This window comes from Zingiber officinale, chromosome 7B (assembly GCF_018446385.1).
Source record: "Zingiber officinale cultivar Zhangliang chromosome 7B, Zo_v1.1, whole genome shotgun sequence".
NCBI lineage: Eukaryota > Viridiplantae > Streptophyta > Magnoliopsida > Zingiberales > Zingiberaceae > Zingiber > Zingiber officinale.
The window spans coordinates 20,977,931-20,998,300 of record NC_055999.1 but is presented as its reverse complement, the minus strand read 5'-3'; the positions used below and the strand labels follow the sequence as shown (position 1 = coordinate 20,998,300).

Below are 20,370 nucleotides of genomic sequence, written 5' to 3'. Positions count from 1 at the left end.
ACGGAGTCAAGGGTCTTATATCGCCGTCCGGAAGCGATCTCCACCGTCCGATCCAGGTCGTCGATATCGAGATTGTCATCGGATCGTCCGTTTCAAACGGCGGCTGTCCCATCGGAAGTGACGCAACCGCCATACTCTGACAAATGCACGGTCGCCACGTGTCAGCCGGTTACTAGCCGCATTTAATGAGCTCCTCTTACCGTGCGCAAAGCACGTGATGGGTAGTGTGGGAGAACAACGGACATCGATTCCAAGAAAATACAAGGCACGGACAAAGTATCGCCGAACGGACAGATATCGCCGCTCGGAGGAGCATCCTTATGCATGGCCGAGCGGCCTAAGGCAATGATCATTGTTCGACAGATCGGCGGTCCAGTCAGTCGGACATTGCCTCCTTCGACTAGACTCGATAGGAAGGCAAGTGATCCGGTAGTAAAAATCCGGAATCCCATAAGGAGTCAACGCTGAGGGTAGGTCAAAGGATCTAGTGGTTCGCCGGAAAAGGGCAAGCCGACCGGACTCAGAAGAAAGGGAAATCTGATAGTAAAAGGCACCCTGGTAGGGACCAGGGTTCCGACGCTCAAATAAAACAGTGCGTAAGGACCGAGCGGAAGGAAGTGCCGCCCGGACGGCGCAAAGAATCAAGCTCGTCCGGACGACGTTCATCGCCCGCTCGGCGGGCCGGGCACCCCAGTCAGACGGTGGGTAAAAGACGGGGATATCTGCTGACAGCCGTCAAGTCGTATGGCTATGCCATACTTCTAGTCTGACAACGGGTGGTCCTGCCGTCACATCGAAGAACATGCTCGACTGTGGCAGCATGGTGTCAGGTAAGCTCTCTGACAAGTACGTACCATGGTATGGGCTGCTGACACGTACGCGCCTCGGTAGACGTGCATCAGTTCCTTCTCCATCCTATATAAAGAGGCTATTACTTCGCCGAAGGTACGCATGATACAAATTTGGCAGCCACTTTCTCCACCACTTACCTGACTTGAGCGTCGGAGGGTCGTCGCCGGGAACCCTTCCCGGCTAGACTTTTGTGCAGGATCGCCGGAGCTTCGTTCGACTAGCCGGAAGTTCACTCCAACGATTGGGAGCGTGCCGCGTGCCCAGTGTCCCTTGGTTCAGCGATTCGGACAGGATCACCATAAAAAGAAAAATTTATTTAATTAAAAACAATTTTCTCTTCTCAATTTGTAATGGCCGGCTACTTTTAAAAACAAAACAAGGAGAGTTTTAATTAACACAAGAATTAAAACTTCCTAATTTGTTTCTGAAAATTTATAAAAAATTTCTCCAATAATTCTTCCTTCATGGTGGTTTATAAAAAGGAAATTTTATAAATTAAAATATTTCTTTTAAACATGTGAATGATTTCCAAAAAGGAAAGTTATCTCTAAAAATTAAAATCTCTTTTAATCTACAAATAAGGAAAGATATCAAATCTTTTCTTAATCTTTTGTAGAAACTTATAAAAGAAATATTTAATTTTTAAACTCTCTTTTAAATCATGATCATGGTTAAAAAAGAAAAGTTTTCTTAAAATTAAAATCCACCTTTTAATTTACAAATAAGGAAAGATTTCAAATCTTTTCTTAATCCTTTGTAGAAAGCTATAAAAGGAAATATTTAAATTTTAAACTTTCTTTTAAAACCATGGAATCCACTTAAGAAAAAATTTATAAATAAAATCCTTTTTAATATGATGTGGCCGGCCACATCATGCTTGGACTCCAAACATTGGTCGGCCACCAACTTGGCTCAACCTTTGGGTCTTGGCCGGCCCTAGCTTGGGTTCCAAGCTAGCTTGGTCGGCCACCAAAGAGTGGGTAAGAAGGTGGGTATGTGGTGGGTATAAATCTCTATATACAAGAGGCTACGATAGGGACCAAGAGGAGGAATTGGTTTTGGTCTCCCGATGAAATTAAGTTTCCCGTGTTTGCCCCGAACACACAACTTAACTTCATCAATAATAATTCATACCAATAAAGAATTATTATTGAACTACCGCACCAATCCCAAATTACATTTTGGGCTCCTTATTATGAGTGTGCTAGTCTCCCTATGTTTAAGATGTCGAATGTTCACTAATTAAATGAGTTACTAACAACTCACTTAATTAATCTCTTAGTCCAAGTGTAGTACCACTCAACCTTATCGTCATGTCGGACTAAGTCCACCTGCAGAGTTTAACATTACAATCCTTATGAGCTCCTCTTAGGGACATTATCAACCTAGATCACTAGGACACAGTTTCCTTCTATAATCAACAACACACACTATAAGTGATATCATTTCCCAACTTATCGGGCTTATTGATTTATCAAACTAAATCTCACCCATTGATAAATTAAAGAAATAAATATCAAATATATGTGCTTGTTATTATATTAGGATTAAGAGCACACACTTCCATAATAACTAAGGTCTAGTTCTTTTATCAAGTCAGTATAAAAAGAACTTACCTAAAATGGTCCTACTCAATACACTTAGTGTACTAGTGTAATTTATTAGTCAAGATAAACTAATACCTAATTACACTACGACTATTCCAATGGTTTGTTCCTTTCCATCTTAGTCGTGAGTTTTTTTTATAATTTATAAAGAACCGATAACATGATCTTCTGTGTGTGACACCACACATCATGTTATCTACAATATAAATTAATTGAACAACTACATTTATCATAAATGTAGGCATTTGACCAATGTGATTCTTATTTCTAGATAAATGTTTATACCAAAAGCTAGGCTTTTAGTATACATCCTAACAGGTGGTCTTGAAGTTTTCAAACGACCGAATGGAGGAAGTAAGGAGTCAATTATACTATCTTAGAACCAAGCCAGAAATTGTTGTCAGGAAGACTTGTTGATGCTATTAGTATACTGATGTAACAAAGCCACATTTGTGAATCGACACAAATGATCTTTTGGGTCAGCTACTCTCATGTATTCATCGAACTATGGAGGTCAAAAATGACATGATAGTTCATCTTCAAGAACATTCTTGGAAAAGGGAGTACTTCTAAAGTTTTTCATTTTAGTCGTGACAGACTCTTTACCTCAAAGAGGGTTTGGGGAGGCATTTCTTCTGTCAAAACTCAAGAGACTTCTTGTGTCTCATGGATGTTCCAGCAGGAGTCAAGATTGGAGCTTGAGGGATTTCAATTGGCTGTAGCGGCCTCTTGTTGGGAACTTGAGGCACCTCAGCTAATGATGAGGGTATCTTCGAAGGCGAAGGGTTTGACGTTTGCTGCTTTTGCAATGCCTCTTGTACTTTGGCTGCTACAAGTTGATTAAAATCTTCCTGTGTCATAGTGATAACAGTAGGTCTTCTAGTGTTATACATCTTAACATCTTAGTTTAGGATCTTAGTGTTCCCATAGATGTTGTCAATTTGTTCTTGTCTAAGATCGCTAATGGGTGAGCCACCAGTGACCTATCTTGGATGCTAATGGAGTCGTCAAACTTCAAGAAAGAGCAAGGAGGAGAGGGTCGGATCAACTAGAGTGCCTGTGAGACCTGAGAGGAAAAAAGGAGAATTAGAATGGAGGTCGAGGTGCCTCGGCTCATCCACTTTGACGCCCAAGTCAGCCCCCGACAAGAGAGGTAGAGAAGAAGAAGAATTATGAATGAGAAGATGCGGTAGTTTATAGGCGGTTGTGTACATTTTTGCATACATTCACTTGTTGATGTGGGTTCCTTTTATAACACTACTAGAATAGTACTTCTCTTGTCATTAATTAGATGTCAAATCCTAGTAGGGAAAACATCACGTCGTATCATCGCCGTATTATACGATCATGTTGCCTACGTTCCGTATTTATAAAAAAATTTGGTGGGGGTCATGCTATGGCAATCATATTGGCCACGTGTTCTAACAACCCACTCTCTATCCCACATAATGCATTAGCCCACATGCTAGGCCAGCCCACTTAATACTGAGGTAGTTGAGCCAAAGGCTGCTGCCTGTTAGGCAAAGGTGCGTCAGATTGAAAAGGTCGAGTGGATCAGGGATCGATGAAGTTGAGCGAATAGAGGCTGAGCATATGGTCGATGAGGCCGAGTAGATAAAGACGAATCGAGTGTCATTTGTCGAGTCGGTAGAGCTAAGCTAAAGGAGTCGTGAATCGAGTTCCCAGTATTTGACTAAATTAAGTTGAAGGAGTCGGGGGAGCTGAGCCCAAGGAGTCGATTAGATTGAATTGTAGGAGTTGGGGAAGCTGAGCCTATGGAGTTGGATAGATCGAATTGAACGAGTTGGGGAAGCTCAACCCAAGGAGTCGGGTAGACCGAGCAGAAGGAGTGGAGTAGACCGAACTAAAGGAGTCAGGCGTGAGGGGTCCACTGACTTCCATCTCTACTTATGTAGTATGTCTCTACTATTCTTCGCATCAACTCTGAATCTAGAGTACTTTGGATTCATGACCTCCGCAAGGTAATATAAATCAATTGTATAGAGTTTAATTAATTTAGTAACCAATCGAATTAAATTTATTTATTGGGTTGATTTATTTTGTTTTCTAAGTAAAATTTGATGGGTTCGGTTTGTCTAATAAAAATTTACTTTGTTCTATTTCGATTTAATTAATTTTTTTTATTAATCTAAAAGTCAATCGAATTAATTATTTTTTACCCGTTTGATTTATTCGGATTTCCGCAAAGCAGTCTCATGCGCGCCGCCTACTCGATCGCCGAGCAGCTTCTACGGTGTTGTGGACCTCCTAATCGATGACCATGCCTCCCCTGGATTTACTCGTCCCATCCTTGATCTGTTCCTCATGTTGTACACCAAGTATTCGATGACGGAGCTGTTAAATATCAACTCCAACCCAAATAAAGGATAAAACTTATCCAATAAAAGATAAGAGTTATAGATAAGATTTGCTATTTAATTATTTATTTTTCTAATAGATAAAGATGACGACTTGATAAAAGATAAAATTAAATGTGTGGTCAAGAGTGTTTTTCTCATTTCATGGATAAGAATTAGAATTTCAATGGCTAGGATTTAATTTAATTGAACGGTCCAGATTGTATGAAGAGTACTATAAATACTCTACCTTGTATTTAGTTTCAATAATCAATCAAGTATCAATTTGTGAGTCAAAGTTTTTTTTGTTTTTCTTCTTTGTCTTAGCATTGTGAGTGATCCACAAAAAAGGTGTTGCAGTGTTGTTATTGTTAGTGTAAGACAAGTAATTTATTTACTTGTTTGTTGGTCCAATTTTCAACAATTGGTATCAGAGCCAAGTTAATCAGGGATTATTCTTGGTGGAGCTATCTTAGATTGTGAGGAGTTTTATGCTTTACAAGTTTTTTAATCAAACTTGTTTGGTATAATCAAAGCTTTTCGACGTGATGGGGGACCTTCAAGTAGTAGGAGGTGTCAAGAAGCTCAACAACAAAAACTACAACACGTGGGCAACATGCATGGAGTCTTACCTACAAGGTCAAGATCTCTGGGAGGTTGTTGGTGGTAGTGAAGCTACGCAGCCGGCAGAAGACGCCAATGGCATTTTGCGAAAATGGAAGATTAAGGCAAGTAAAACAATGTTTGCCTTAAAGATCACAATTGAATAAGAAATGTTGGAGCACATCCGAGATGCCAAAACACCAAAGGAAGTGTGGGATATCTTTGCTACACTTTTTTCAAAGAAGAATGATACAAGATTACAACTTCTGGAGAACGAGCTATTGTCAATAGCGCAATGTGGCAAGACGATTGCCCAATACTTCCACAAGGTGAAGTTGATATGTCGCGAAATTTCAGAGCTAGATCCATCAGCTCCTATTGGGGAAGCAAGGATAAAAATAATAATTATTCATGGTTTGAGGCCAGAATATCGAGGATTTATTGCTGCTATACAAGGATGGCCAACACAACCATCGCTTCTTGAATTTGAAAATTTACTTGCAGGTCAAGAAGCTATGGCTAAGCAAATGGGAGGACTCTCACTAAAAGATGAAGAAGAAGCACTCTACACCAACAAAAATAAGGGCAACTTCAAACGGCACACTGGTGGATCTAAAAAGGATGGCGACAAAGGAAAAAGCTATCATGGGAATGGAGGCTCTCGTCCAGGGGGAGCCTCGAAGAATTATGGTGATCGTAAAAAATTTTCTGGCGAGTGCTACAATTGTGGGAAGGTGGGTCACATGGCAAAAGATTGTTGGTCCAAGAAAAGGTTCGTTCAAAGCAACACTGCTACTTCCAATTCTAAAGAGAATAGCGAAGATGATTGGGATGCTGAAGCTTTGATGGCTACGGAGGAAAAAGACTTGGCTCTCACAACAACGCCAGAACAGATTGACTACAAAAATGATTGGATCGTGGATTCAGGCTGCTCAAATCATATGACGGGTGATAAAGAAAAATTGCAAAACTTATCTCAATACAAAGGAGCTCGTATGGTGGTTACAGCCGACAACTCAAGGTTACCAATAGCACATGTTGGTAAGACGGTAATTACACCTCGATATAATTCTAACCAAGTGCCTCTTCAAGATGTCTATCATGTCCCAGGAATGAAGAAGAATTTACTGTCTGTGGCCCAATTAACATCTTCAGGTCATTATGTTATATTTGGTCCTGAAAATGTAAAGGTATATCGAAACCTCAAAATTTCAGAAGCACCAACAATGGAGGGTCAACGATTAGAGTCGCTCTACGTGATGTCAGCAGAGTCTGCATATATAGACAAGACAAGAAAAAGTGAGACAGCAGTTATATAGCACATGCGGCTAGGTCATGTTAGCTATTCCAAATTAAACATGATGATGCAGAAGTCGATGCTCAAGGGACTTCCTCAACTAGACATACGAACAGACACAATATGTGCAGGATGTCAGTATGGTAAAGCACACCAATTACCATATCAGGAGTCAAACTTCAAAGCAAAGGAACCATTGGAGTTAGTTCACTCTGATGTATTCGGGCCTGTTAAGCAGTCGTCAATTGGTGGTATGCGGTATATGGTGACATTCATTGATGATTTCTCAAGGTATGTGTGGATTTTATTTATGAAAGAAAAATCTGATGCCTTCTCAATGTTCAAAGAGTTCAAGCAGTTAGTCGAAGGAGAATTGGGAAAAAAGATATGTTGCTTGCGCACAGACAATGGAGGAGAATATAGCTCAAGAGAGTTCTCTCAATACTTGAGAGAAAGTCAAGTATATCATCAATACACTTGTGCCAACACACCACAGCAGAATGGTGTAGCAGAAAGAAAGAATCGACATCTTGTAGAAATTTGTCGAAGTATGCTGCATGAGAAGAATGTACCTGGACGTTTTTGGGCTGAAGCAATGAGGACTGCAGCTTTTATCATCAATAAACTTCCTCAACCAAGGTTAGAATTTATTTCACCCTTTGAGAAGTTACGGAACAAAAAACCTACAGTTAGCTACTTTCGAGTATTTGGATGTGTATGTTATGTATTTGTTCCTGATCACTTACGAAGCAAGTTTGACAAGAAAGCTATTAGATGCATCTTTGTGGGATACGATAGCCAGAGAAAGGGGTGGAAATGCTGCGATCCAACAAGCGAAAGATGTTACACTTCACGAAATGTAGTGTTCGATGAAGCATCTTCTTGGTGGACCACAGAGAAGGAGGTCTTGCCAGAATCTAAAGACCTTGAAGATAAAGTACAACAAAAGATGAGGGAGCATATAGTTCAACTTCAATCAGGTTCAGATGAATCAGGAGGTCCAAATGATAATGATGCAGAGCAAAGAGTGGCTCAGAGTCCTTGGCAAACCGGCATATATCAACATCCAAATGAAGAAGAAAGGCCTAATGAAGTAGAAGAATTAACTCCACAATCTCAACTCCGAAGGTCAACAAGAACACGAAGGCCAAATCCAAAATATGCAAATGCAGCCATAGTTGAAGAAGCAGTAGAGCCTGAGACGTTTGAAAAAGCATCACAAAGTTCTGAGTGGATGACAGCCATGAAACAAGAGATTGATGCACTGCAACAAAATCAGACTTGGGATCTCATACCAAAACCAAGAGATGTGAAACCCATTTCGTGCAAATGGGTTTACAAAATAAAGCATCGTCCAGATGAGTCAATTCAAAAGGTTTCGTGATCAACTCGGCATAGTACAAAGGGTTGGTGTTGAGGGGGAGTGTTAAATATCAACTCCAACCCAAATAAAGGATAAAACTTATCCAATAAAAGATAAGAGTTATAGATAAGATTTGTTATTTAATTATTTATTTTTCTAATAGATAAAGATGACGACTTGGTAAAAGATAAAATTAAATGTGTGGTCAAGAGTGTTTTTCTCATTTCATGGATAAGAATTAGAATTTCAATGGCTAGGATTTAATTTAATTGAACGGTCCAGATTGTATGAAGAGTACTATAAATACTCTACCTTGTATTTAGTTTCAATAATCAATCAAGTATCAATTTGTGAGTCAAAGTGTTTTTTGTTTTTCTTCTTTGTCTTAGCATTGTGAGTGATCCATAAAAAAGGTGTTGTAGTGTTGTTATTGTTAGTGTAAGACAAGTAATTTATTTACTTGTTTGTTGGTCCAATTTTCAACAGGAGCTGGCTGTGTCGACCTTCTACAAGATGGTGGCCCGAGGTTTCATTCCCGATGTCAAAAATTGCAATAGGATTCTGAGGAATTTGAGGGGCACACGCCAATGGTCACAAGTGCGGGCCGTCTACAAAGAAATGGTAAATTCTGGTATACAGCTGACCATTGTTACTTACAACACCATGCTCGATTCCTTTTGCAAGGAAGGGAAGGCCGACGAAGCTCTTAGGATATTGGGTGACATGGAGAGCCGGGACTCTGGGTGCTTGCCCAATGACGTTACCTATAATGTCATCATCAATGGACTGTCCAAGAATGGTGAATTTAATGGGGCAAAGAAGTTGCTTGACAAGATGCAAAAATCTGGAAAGGTCTCAGCTTTAAGTTACAACCCTTTTATCAGTGGGTTTTACTTGACAGAGGTTATATTGATGAGGCACTAGGCTTTAGGAATTAGATGGTTGGAAATGGCACAGCTCCTTCGGTGGTGACTTACAATGCTCTAATCTATGGGTTGTGTACCAGTGGTCGGATGGAGGAAGCCTGAGATAAGTTTGTTGAAATGAGGAAAATGAATCTAGCACCAGATATCGTGTCATACAACTCTTTAATCTATGGATTTTGTAGGTTTGGCAATCTAAAGGAGGCTCTTTACTTATTTGATCATATGAGAGATGCACGTATACGTCCTAATGTTAGAACATTCAATATTCTTATTTATGGCTATTGCCAAATGGGAGCTCTAGAGGGGGCTCAAAAGCTTAAAGAGAAGATGATTCATTCAGGTTGTATGCCTGATGTTTATTCATATACTCTTCTGATGAAGGGATCTTGTAAGTTTGGAAATTTTGCCATGTCAGAAGCTTATTTTGATGAGATGTTGCAGCGAGGTCTCCAGCCAGATTGCTATGCATACACGACAAGAATAATGGGAGGGTTGAGGGTAAGGCCTGCTTTTAACGCTTTTCAGCTGCGGGAGGAAATGATAACAAGAGGCATTTGTCCAGATACAGTTACATACAATGTGTTGATTGACGGCTGCTGCAAGATGGGAAATCTTACAGAAGCCTATAATATCTGGAAAAAGATGGTAGATGATGGATTTCAACCAGATCGTATAACATATACTTCTTTAATTGTGGCAATACCTCATATGCTAATCCATCCGAGGGGACATATACTTCTTTAATTCATGTGACAAAAGGCGATTCGCTCGCCCCCAGCGCCCCCGCCATTCCGTCCCTAGGCCAACACGGAGGAGATAAATCACGGGTGGCTATTAGCCATTAGTGCAAATGGTCAAGACAGAGGGGAGGTTATGCTCGGTCACGCCGAGTTTCGATCTCAAGACCTCATGTGGCAACACCCCATGTCTTAACCATCGCACCGCCCCGAGGGGACATACTTTTTTAATTCATGGTGGCAAAAGGCGAATATGCTCGCCCCCAGCGCCCCCGCCAACCCGTCCCGGGCTAACACGGAGGAGGTAAATCACGGGCGGGACATACTTCTTTAATTCATGTGGCAAAAGGCGAAATCGCTCGCCCCTAGCGCCCCCGCCGCACCCGACCCAAGGCCATCACGAGGTAAGTAAATCACAGCATCCAGAGCGAGCATGTGGTAGGTGGGGTGAGTTGTACAGGGACCGGAGATTTACGCCATACTTCTTTAAATCACGGGCGGGACATACTTCTTTAATTCATGTGGCAAAAGGTGATTCGCTCGCCCCCAGCGCCCCCGCCAACCCATCCCTAGGCCAACACGGAGGAGGTAAATCACGGGTGGCTATTAGCCATTAGTGCAAATGGCCAAGACATGAGGGAGGTTATGCTCGGTCACGCCGAGTTTCGACCCCAAGACCTCTTATGACAACACTCCATGCCTTAACCATCTCATCGCCCCGAGGGGACATACTTCTTTAATTCATGTGGCAAAATGCGATTCGCTCACCCCCAGCGCCCCCGCCAACCCGTCCCTAGGCCAACACGGAGGAGGTAAATCACGAGTGGCTACTAGCCATTACTGCAAATGGCCAAGACATGGGGGAGGTTATGCTCGGTCACGCCGAGTTTCCCGAGGGGACTACATACTTCTTTAATTCATTGCCACCAATGAATTAAAGAAGTATGTAGTCTCCTCGGGACGGTGCGATGGTTAAGACATGGGGTGTTGCCACATTCATGTGGCAAAAGGCGATACTCTCGCCCCCCGCGCCTCCGTCAACCCGTCCCTAAGCCAACACGGAGGAGGTAAATCACGGGTGGCTACTAGCCATTAGTGTAAATGGCCAAGACATGGGGGAGGTTATGCTCGGTCACGCCGAGTTTCGACCCCAAGACCTCATGTCATGTAGATTGCAAAAAGGGTCAAATGAAAGAAGCAAAGAATATGTTTGATGCCATGCTTAACAATAAGTTGTTTCCCACAGTTGTCACCTACACTGTTCTCATTCATGCACTGCACATGCAAAAAGGGGCTATCTTGAAGCTGCGTATGACTACTTCTTGAACATGCTGGAGAAGAATATATTGCCAAATGAAATAACGTACAATGCTCTTATGCATGGATTATGCATAAAGCAGAAGATTCAATTGGCTTATGAGCTCTTCTTCAGGATGCAAGGGAAAGGTTTGTCCCCGAATACCTACACCTATACTTTACTCATAAATGCAAATTGCAATTTGGGTAACTGGAATGAAGCATTTAGGCTATATGCTGAAATGCTCAAGAAGGAAGTTCTTCCTGATTCATGTACTTGGAATGTGTTGTTTAAACATTTTGGCGAAGACCACAAATGTCATTCTGCTAGTTTTTTAGAAAGCATTGTCTCTGCAGTTGACTAATTCAGGTTACACTCAACGAGAATTTCTATGTTGCTGATAAGTTATTGTGGTTGCTGAAGATGTAAAGCAGCTTTCCATCGTCAACTTCTACTACTAGAAAATTCCATCCCGATGATTTATTGATGTGATGATTTATCTGAGAACATTGTCTTATTCTGTTTAGTTGGTACTCCATTCGCACCAAGTGACCATGTGAATAGCGAACAAGCGGACAATTTTGCAATATAGTGGACTTGAATCTGAAATTTGCAGATATTCTTCTGAATGTTGTAAGAGATTGATTGATATTCTTCCCTCCCAAGCCATCATTTCACAAAGTTGCAGCAAATAAGGTGACATGGTGAATTTGTAAATTGATACTTTTTTATTTTGTAACATAATAAGCATAAAACTCTATTGCAATTACATCACATTGACATGACATTTGTACAATTCAACATTTGATTATTGTAATTGCAAAAACTTAACAAATAAATTATTTTCAGCTATAATTTTGATTCTTCTGCAGTGTTTCTTGTCCTTTTCACTCAAATTCCTGTTTCATAGTTATGCTCCTCGAATTCAGCTGGAAAATTTATCTTCAATGATTTGTGAAACCAGTTTTAGTAAATGTTAAAAATCCAGAAATTGTTTTCTCGTCTTCAGTCTACAACTTCACATATCCTATTTCTGATTGTTCTACATTTTATCTCTGAAATGCAAGTTCTGAAATTTTTCTTTGAATATTTATGTTTCCATAGAAAAACTGGAGCTTTATTCAAACAAAACTGTGCTCTCTCTTTTCTGAGGTTCATGCACAATTACACTATGTCATGCCATAAATAGTTAGTCGAAATTTCATCTCTAGGCCATGCTTCAAAAACCAGACAAAACCGATCAGTGCAACCTGTCAAACCATCAACTAAAAGCAAAATCAGTAAGATTTGAATTTATTGAAAAACATATCATTGAACCAAGCTAATCCAGTCAAACAAACACAACTTATTGGTGACATTCATTTTTCTATAGCAATGCTCTTTTCCATTATCTTTGCAGCTAGCGCAGATCTTAAAGTGAAATATGCAACTTTCCCTTTTGAATTGTTTTTAGATTTCAAATAACTGTGTTATTATGTCATGTTAATTAATCTTGGTCATGAATATATGGCACATGTATGAATTCAAATTTTAAACACTTCATTTTTCTAAAAATTCTATATGCGGTGATGCTGAAATGTCAATGGTAGAGTCAAATGCCTGATAAAGTGCTAGATGTAGAGTCTATTTGTCAAAAATTTTTAGTCTATTGTTTGTTCTGCCACTGAGCAATGAATTTAACACACTGCATATATAAATTTAAATATTGCATTTTGACAGCCATTTTGCAATTTTGCATCATCTAGACGATGAGCATGTGATAGTGAGTTTGTCCATATGCAATTGAAGTTATTAGGTTTTGTCTTGTAAATAAATCTTTGCAATATACCGAAAACTAATGTCGAAGACATAGGTCAAATGATGATTGTAAGAAAATGCTGCAATAAATGTCTCAGAGCCATTGTACATTGTGTTTTAATTGTTTAATATTTTGAGGTTGTATACTAAACTTATTGATATCAAATCTCTTACTGACAACAAAGTCAATTTAAAATGCACCGAGAATTTCATAGTGAATGATTTGGAATGATCTGCTCATTTTTATTGAGCATGTCTATTGTCCAAACAGCTAAATTCCCTAACTCTTCTATTCATTTGACACCGTCTCTACACTTCTTCCATGGTGATTGTCTCGATTGGTCGATTGGATCTCACTCCAGTAAATGCAACTCTAATAAGCATAGCCTTTGTGAGTCCCATCTTCGTTAATCTAAAAATGGCACTACCTTCCAATTTCAAGAACTTTTCACTAGTTACGGAGGACAGGTGAGGCTCTTTGTCCTCATTCTCCAAGATAACTCATGGACAAACAATTCTTTGGGGATTGCGTCTAGTGTCTAAAAAATGACCTTGGGTGTGGATCATCATGATTATCTTGAGTTTTTCAGTGATACTACCACAATATGTTCATCTATGTCTAGCAGTACTCATACCTAGAAATCCATTTCAATTACGTTAAATAGTTATTTCTGGTCTTCTATGCCGCACATACTCTCAATTGTGTTGGATCAAATTGCTTCAACTTTGAACATTTCGCTACCAACTTAATTTATTTTTTCTTATTCAAACCTGCACATGTATCTTAGCTTTCTCACTTAAAAATTGATAATCTGTGGTTCTTTCACTGATAAATTTACTAGTAAACTGAACCTGATAAAATTTGGAAATCCAAGACCATTTTTTTTCCAAAACACTTAACAGTAGAGAAAGACAATTGAACCACAAAACTTTGACTGTGAAATAGATGTAATTGTGAAATTTGATTTAATCACTAGTCACCATTTATTTACTTTTATAGAACCAAGCAAAACTTGCATCAACTTGAATTAAGCAGGGGACTTATGACTTTCAACTTTGATTTGATAGTTGTCTATCAGAGTTATGAATCTCTCATAACAGTAAGAGATTAATTTGGAAAACATGAAACTAAAAAGAGAATGAGTAGACTAAAGCTCACCAAGGAAAACATCATCAATGAGAAAATACCTTCGAAGATTAAACATCAAATTATGATGTTGTGATATGGACAATAATTTTTTTTGCCAGTAAAAAACAATGAATTTAGAAAACAAACTGGATCATGATTTTCAGTGCTTATGTAATGCCAATTTTGATAAGCTATTGAACCAGTGTAATGCTTGTTGTAGTTTGATCTATAATGTGAGTGTTAAGGAGCGGTAAATATCTGTCTTGTAATTGTGATATTATCCTATGATCGAGATATTATTCTAACATTTGATAATCCTCTTGTTCTGGAATTTATCAGTAGTTAAGTTTATCCTGACTTTCCTACATTGTTGTCTTGGTTATGGTGACTACCATATTTGACTTTGTTCGTGTTTTATTTGTTTTTCTAGTATTCATATAGTGTATTTACTTATCTTGTTTTTTTTTTCTGTAACTAATGCAATGAAAGCAGAAATTAAAAAGCGAAAGCCACCACAACTTATCTAAGGAAGCTTCAGAGACAAAAACCACCTTTGATTACTAGTTGTTGAGCTTTTAACTTCACCTCAATTATGCAAAACAACTAGGGTATTCCTCAGTCAAACAATGTCATGGGTAGCATCAACCTAATAAAGTTTAGGTTGCAAGGCTGCAAAATAGAAGTTGGTGGTATTTCAAGCTAGCCCCGCTTAATGTTGCAACTTATGTATCAAACATGAGACTTTGCAGCCTATGTATCAATTATGAAGCTACAATAAATCCTCATTTCACCTATAGAGGCCAGCAGAGAGAAATTGTCTATAAATCCCTATTAAAAAAGAAAAAAAAAAAGAAGATAAATATCTGAATAGGATTGTCATGTCATCTCATGGTCACTAAACTTGGTTAGAACTTGCAGTTCTCAGCTGTTGCTGCACTTGGGATTGTTAATCCCTATGGTTGTTGTTTGATCACTTGCTTACTAGAGAACCTGGCTTTTTGTCTGAGATAATAAAATGCTTTCCCTATTGATTCTATCCGAAATTGATGGAGATGGAATATTGGATAGATTCTATCCGAAATTGATGGAGATGGAATATTGGATACATGGCTTAGATGTTGATCAAATGAAGACTCCTCGCTGTCAAAAGATAACTTCGAAGTACTTCTGCGTATCAAAAGGAGCGTTAGTGACTGAGCTAGGGAAGGGGTCCCCGGCGTAGGCCCTTCGACGCTCAAATCAATGATTGATAGAAGGTGATGAATAGTAGTATAAATGAACAGTGGAAACTGCATAGTCTTGTGTAATATGAGCGTACCTGCGCCTGTAGATGGAGATCCCTTTTTATAGTGTTACTGTTTGTCTATGCATGAATCTCAAAGCATTTCCAGAAAAGGACAGATTATAAAAATGCTCTGATATCTTTTCCCAAAATGAATCCGCAATCTCTGCGTTTGGAAGATAGGAAGCTTTTCATGCACAACTTGAATATAGACTATTTGCTGTCCTTCATGACACAAAACGCTAAAAAGGAATATGAGGTCGTTGGGCTTAGGGCCCACAACGCGCTTACTTGGTAAACGGATAGAGCTTTTCCCATGACCTGGTCGGCAGTCACTTGGCCGATCGGACATATAGAATGTGGTCGGATACTCGTCCCTTATTCGGCCTATCGGTTTCAACCAAAGAGTTCAATCGGACTGGACGTCCATTCTGACCGATCGGACCGTAGTTTCGATTGGCTAAAATGCTCGACCGAACTATTCAATTGTTCTATCTTAAAGAAATTTTGGCCATGGAGAGTGATGATTCGTCTTAAGCTATTCGTCCATATTAAGAGGTTTGGCCTCCGACCGGTCCGATGGTCCGGTCGGATAACCTCTTGGCCTAATGGTCCGATCGGCCCATTGGACCAGTTGGATAACCTCTTGGCCGTGATGATTGACTATGTTAGCTTCAAGGGTTAATCCTTTCTTGACTTTGATCACCATGTCAGTGGATATCCTGGACTTTGACCGACTTTGGGGGACCTCAATCGCCATATCACCCATGTTTAGATAATCCTTTTAATCACGTGCAAACAAGCAGAATGCGTCTGCTCTCAAAATTCTTTTAAATTTTAGCAGTTATTATGGCACATATATACTTCTCTCTGTTTCATTTTTTTTTTTTCCTTCAGTAATCTTTTTGTTATCGAACTGAGCAGAGCTAAACAATAGTTGAACGAACTTGTTAGGATAGAAGCTGCAGCTACTTGCTGCATACTGATGCATAAACTGCTGAGATTGGAGCTCTTGCATGCACCTTACCACTGTATTTGCTCTGATCACTTGGTATTGGAACCTTTTTTTTTTTCCTTTTATCAAATTGACTCGTTGACTAACAAAAGAGTAGCTGAAAGAGTTGAGATAATATTTGCTAGAGAACTTATTAATGTGAATAGTTCTAGTTTGTTTTTTCAGGCAAAACTGAATTGTCATTCAACTTTGTTGATGATGAAATGAGTTGAAAAGTTGGCTGGATTAATCTGGCAAACTTCGCGTTCAAGCTCTCATAGTAGTCAGTAGATGCCGACTGATACTTAATGTCGCAGTTGCAAAACACAACTTTGCCTCCAGCTATATTTTACTTTCTTGATATTTTGTTTATGTTAAATATTCAACTCATCCCACTGGATATTGACTTTGTCATGCATTTATAAGCTCATAGTAACTAATTCGTTATGTGAATGGTTCTCTGATCAGAAGTGTTGAGCTATGGTCTCAGTGAAGATTAGTGGCAGCATTGCAGCCGGGCAGAGAACGCCAGTGGCCTTGCGGAGGCTGCATAGGAACAAGTGAATTATTAAACGTGAAGGATGCTATCAAATCTTTAGCTCATGGTTTTCAGTTAAACAATATTGGCACCGTTAACATTGGAGTTGAGTGGCTTCTGAAATTAATATCATCATAGCATATTACATGACTGCATTGTCTTTACTTTGGTGGTTCTTTATCTCATCCTGTTAATGCAAGGTAGCTCTTAAATCTTTTATTGGGATTGATTGGTACCTAAGAAAAGCTTTAGAAAGTTCATTACTACATAATTTACTTTAACCATTTTAGAGCAAGAATGCAATAGCATGACATCATCCATCCGGAGGTTCATGGACTGGAAAGATAAGGTTCATTGAACAAGATTTTAAAAAAAAGAACAATCATGAACACAGAGACCTTGAAATCTAACTCGAAATTTTACAATTCAGTTTACGGGTGTGATATTGTTTGTTACCCTTTTCTTTCACTGTGATTCTGTGCATCAGTTTCTTTCGATTCAATTAAAAATAAATACGAAGGAGAAAAATAATAGAAGGCATTTGCCTGCAGGTTCTTAAGAAGTGGGATGAAAAGCCAAATTCTTTCCTTCTCGATTCCGAATCATACTGCGGAAGCACTTGAAGCTCTTCCCGCAAGCCCCGCATGCTCGTCTTCTACTTTAAATAGATCGCCATTTTCGTCGGCGTCGAAGCTGGAATGCACACTGTAGAAGACGTAGACGACCACGGCGAAGCCCGAGAAGACGGCGAACCTCAAGTACGACGGGGCGTCCAGCGACCCCAGCAGGAAGACGTTGAGGAAAATGGAGACGGCCGGAGTCCACGGCATCAGCGGCAACCCCCAGTGCTCTGGCTTCCTCGCCTCCGGCACCAGGGACTGGAACACCTGCAGCAAGACGACGGCCGCTGCGGCGCAGCCGCCGAGGAGCACCGCCTTGGCCGTGCCTGCCGGAGCGAGCTTCCATAGCAGCGTGAAGGCGAGGGAGACGGCGGAGAAGGCGAGCAGGAAGGAGACGGTCGGCCGCGGATCGGTGGAGCCGGCGGAGACGTAGCGGCGGTAGATGACGGCGTTGCCGACCATGTAGAAGACGAAGAGGGTGCCGATGGAGACGAGGTTGAGTAGGACGTTCAGGTCGGTGAACAGAGCGATCGCCGCCGTAATAACTCCTGGAAACTAATTAACATTGTTAAAAGGAAAGAGGTCTTAAGTGTAGTTTTGAAATTATTCAAAATACTAGGATTAAGCTGAATAAAATTTTTAAAATGCTCCAAGGATTTTGGGCAATTTCAAAGCTACGCTTTATTTAAAAAGAGATGAGCTGACCGAGGCAGGCCGAGGCGTTGACGGGAGTGCAAGTCTTGGGGTTGACTTTTGCGAGCCAGGCAGGGACGACTCCGGACCGTCCAATGACGCAGACGTACCGAGCTTGTCCCAACATGGCAACTAGGAGCGAGGTCAACATTCCGAAGCTTGCTCCTGCTCCGATCACCTTCGACGCCCATCCCCATCCGGCGGTTTCGTCGAACGCCGCCGAGAACGGGGACTCCGCGTCGATCTGAAGGCCACAATGGAAGCAGCAAAATGTGAGTCTTTTTTTTTCTCTCTCTCTCTCTCTCTTCAGGAAATCAAACACTTACGGCGTCGTAGGGGACAAGCATGGACATCGAGACGGCCATGAGGCAGTAGAGGAGCGTGACAACGGCGACGGAGCCGGAGACGCCGATGGGGATGTCGCGCGCAGGGTGGCGCACCTCCTCCGCCATGGTGGAGACGGCGTCGTAGCCGATGTAGCTGAGGTAAACCATGGCGGCGCCGTTGAAGACTCCGGCAACCCCATAGGGCAGGAACCCACCGGGGCTCTCCCCCGGATTCGCCGGGTGGGTCAGGTTGCGGACGTGGCCACGCCAGAACCCCACGACGATGATAAAGAGGATGAAGGCGATGTGGATCGCTGTCAGCGCCATGTTGAGCACGGAACTCTCTTTAGTGCTGCATCGGCAATACTAAGAATGGAAGGCAAAGTCGAAGACGAAACAAAACTGAGAGTTTGATAGATGACACGGTTTCACACAAACAAAACGAACGCATGCATTATGATCGCCGTGATTTGACAAGACGTGCGCAGCCAAAAAATGGAGGACGCGAGAACCAGGAGACGAATTTGCTCTGCTGCGGCAGCAGCAGCAGAGCTTTTTGTACTGTGACCGTCGACTAAGAAACGCAGTACTAGGAAGGAAGCCGGCCGGTTTAGTTACCTGTAACAGATACAGATGGAGATAAGGAGGATAACGGCGACGGCGAGAAGATCAATCTGGTTGAAGCCCTCGGGGAGGCCGGCGACGGTGAAGCGGCACTTGGCGGTGGTGTCGACCCCGATGGCGCTGCCCAGATAAGCCGTGAAGCTCCGGGCCACCGCCGCGTTGGAGAACACGTACTCCATTATCAAGTTCGCCCCCGTCAAAAACGCCGCAAATTCCCCTGAAATGACGAGTTGTTAAAAATCCCATCTCTCTGATTAGAAGGACTAATCGGTTACCGAATGTGACACGTAGGTAGCTGAAAGCGCCTCCGGCGACGGGCATATCGACGGCGAACTCGGTGTAACAGAAGGAGGAGAGGAGGGCGCAGAGGCCAGCTATGGCGTAGGAGAGCACGATGGCGGGGCCGGCGTAGAGCTTGGCAGCGCGGCCGGTTGTCACGAACACCCCAGCCCCGACCATGCCACCGATCCCGAACCCGACGAGGTCTAGCCACCGCAGGGACCGGTCCATGTCGGCCCCAGACCGGGCCCTGACCCGGCTCATCTCTTCGTAGGTGGTGGTCACGGACCCCGCGCGCCGCCGCAGCCGCCGGGGCGTCTGCGCAAGCGCCCGCCCGTAGGATTTGACACTCGCGAACGACGACGTCGGAGAGGGAGCGGAAGAGGAAGAGGATGCGGCGCTGAGACGACCATGTGGCTTCTCCATCATCCCCTCTCTCTCTCTCTCTCTCTCTCTCTCTCTCTCTCCCCTTTCTCTCACTCACGATTTTTTGCTGATGAGAGGCAGTGAGAGTTGGCGCATTTAACGTGACTGGTAGAAGAGGAGGTATCCAACATTAAACAAACATAATCTCTCTTACACAATTTTTTTTTAAAACTCAATTAACTGTTCCAATAGAAAAAAAAAAAAACAAGAAACAGAATTAAATATCACCAAACGAACTGAATACAGGCTACAGCTGGTAATATAATATATATATATATATATGTATATATATATATATATAATCTTTAATTATAAGGATGATTATATTTTTTTTATTTAATATTTATTATTTTTTATAAGTAATGTAATTTATATTATTATAAAATAATAAAAATATCCTGTGACTTCTATCGACAGGTCGTCGCACCTCTGTCGAAGCTACGACAGCCATCGACAATTAGCGGCAGCCATCGGCAACTAGCGGTCGTCGTCGTTGGTCACCGTCGACGGCCGGCGGCGGGCGAGCAGCGGGCGGCGGCAAACGGCCAGCGGTTGAAGGCGGGCGGGCGGCCGGTAGACGGGCGGGTGGGCGCCCGGCGGGCAGGCGGCGACGGGCAACCGAC

At 41.6% G+C, this 20,370-nt stretch overlaps 1 protein-coding gene across 1 annotated transcript; it reads right to left on the bottom strand.

The window, feature by feature from the left end:
* Positions 1 to 17,134: 17,134 nt before the first annotated feature.
* Positions 17,135 to 19,839, bottom strand: LOC122005494 (cationic amino acid transporter 7, chloroplastic-like). Its single transcript, XM_042560529.1, has 5 exons — positions 19,318 to 19,839; positions 19,037 to 19,259; positions 18,419 to 18,770; positions 18,105 to 18,336; positions 17,135 to 17,947 (listed from the first exon to the last, which is right to left on the bottom strand). Exons 1-5 carry the CDS (start codon positions 19,748 to 19,750, stop codon positions 17,382 to 17,384), a joined length of 1,806 nt encoding a protein of 601 aa, XP_042416463.1. The 5' UTR covers positions 19,751 to 19,839; the 3' UTR covers positions 17,135 to 17,381.
* Between the last annotated feature and the right edge of the window lie 531 nt (positions 19,840 to 20,370).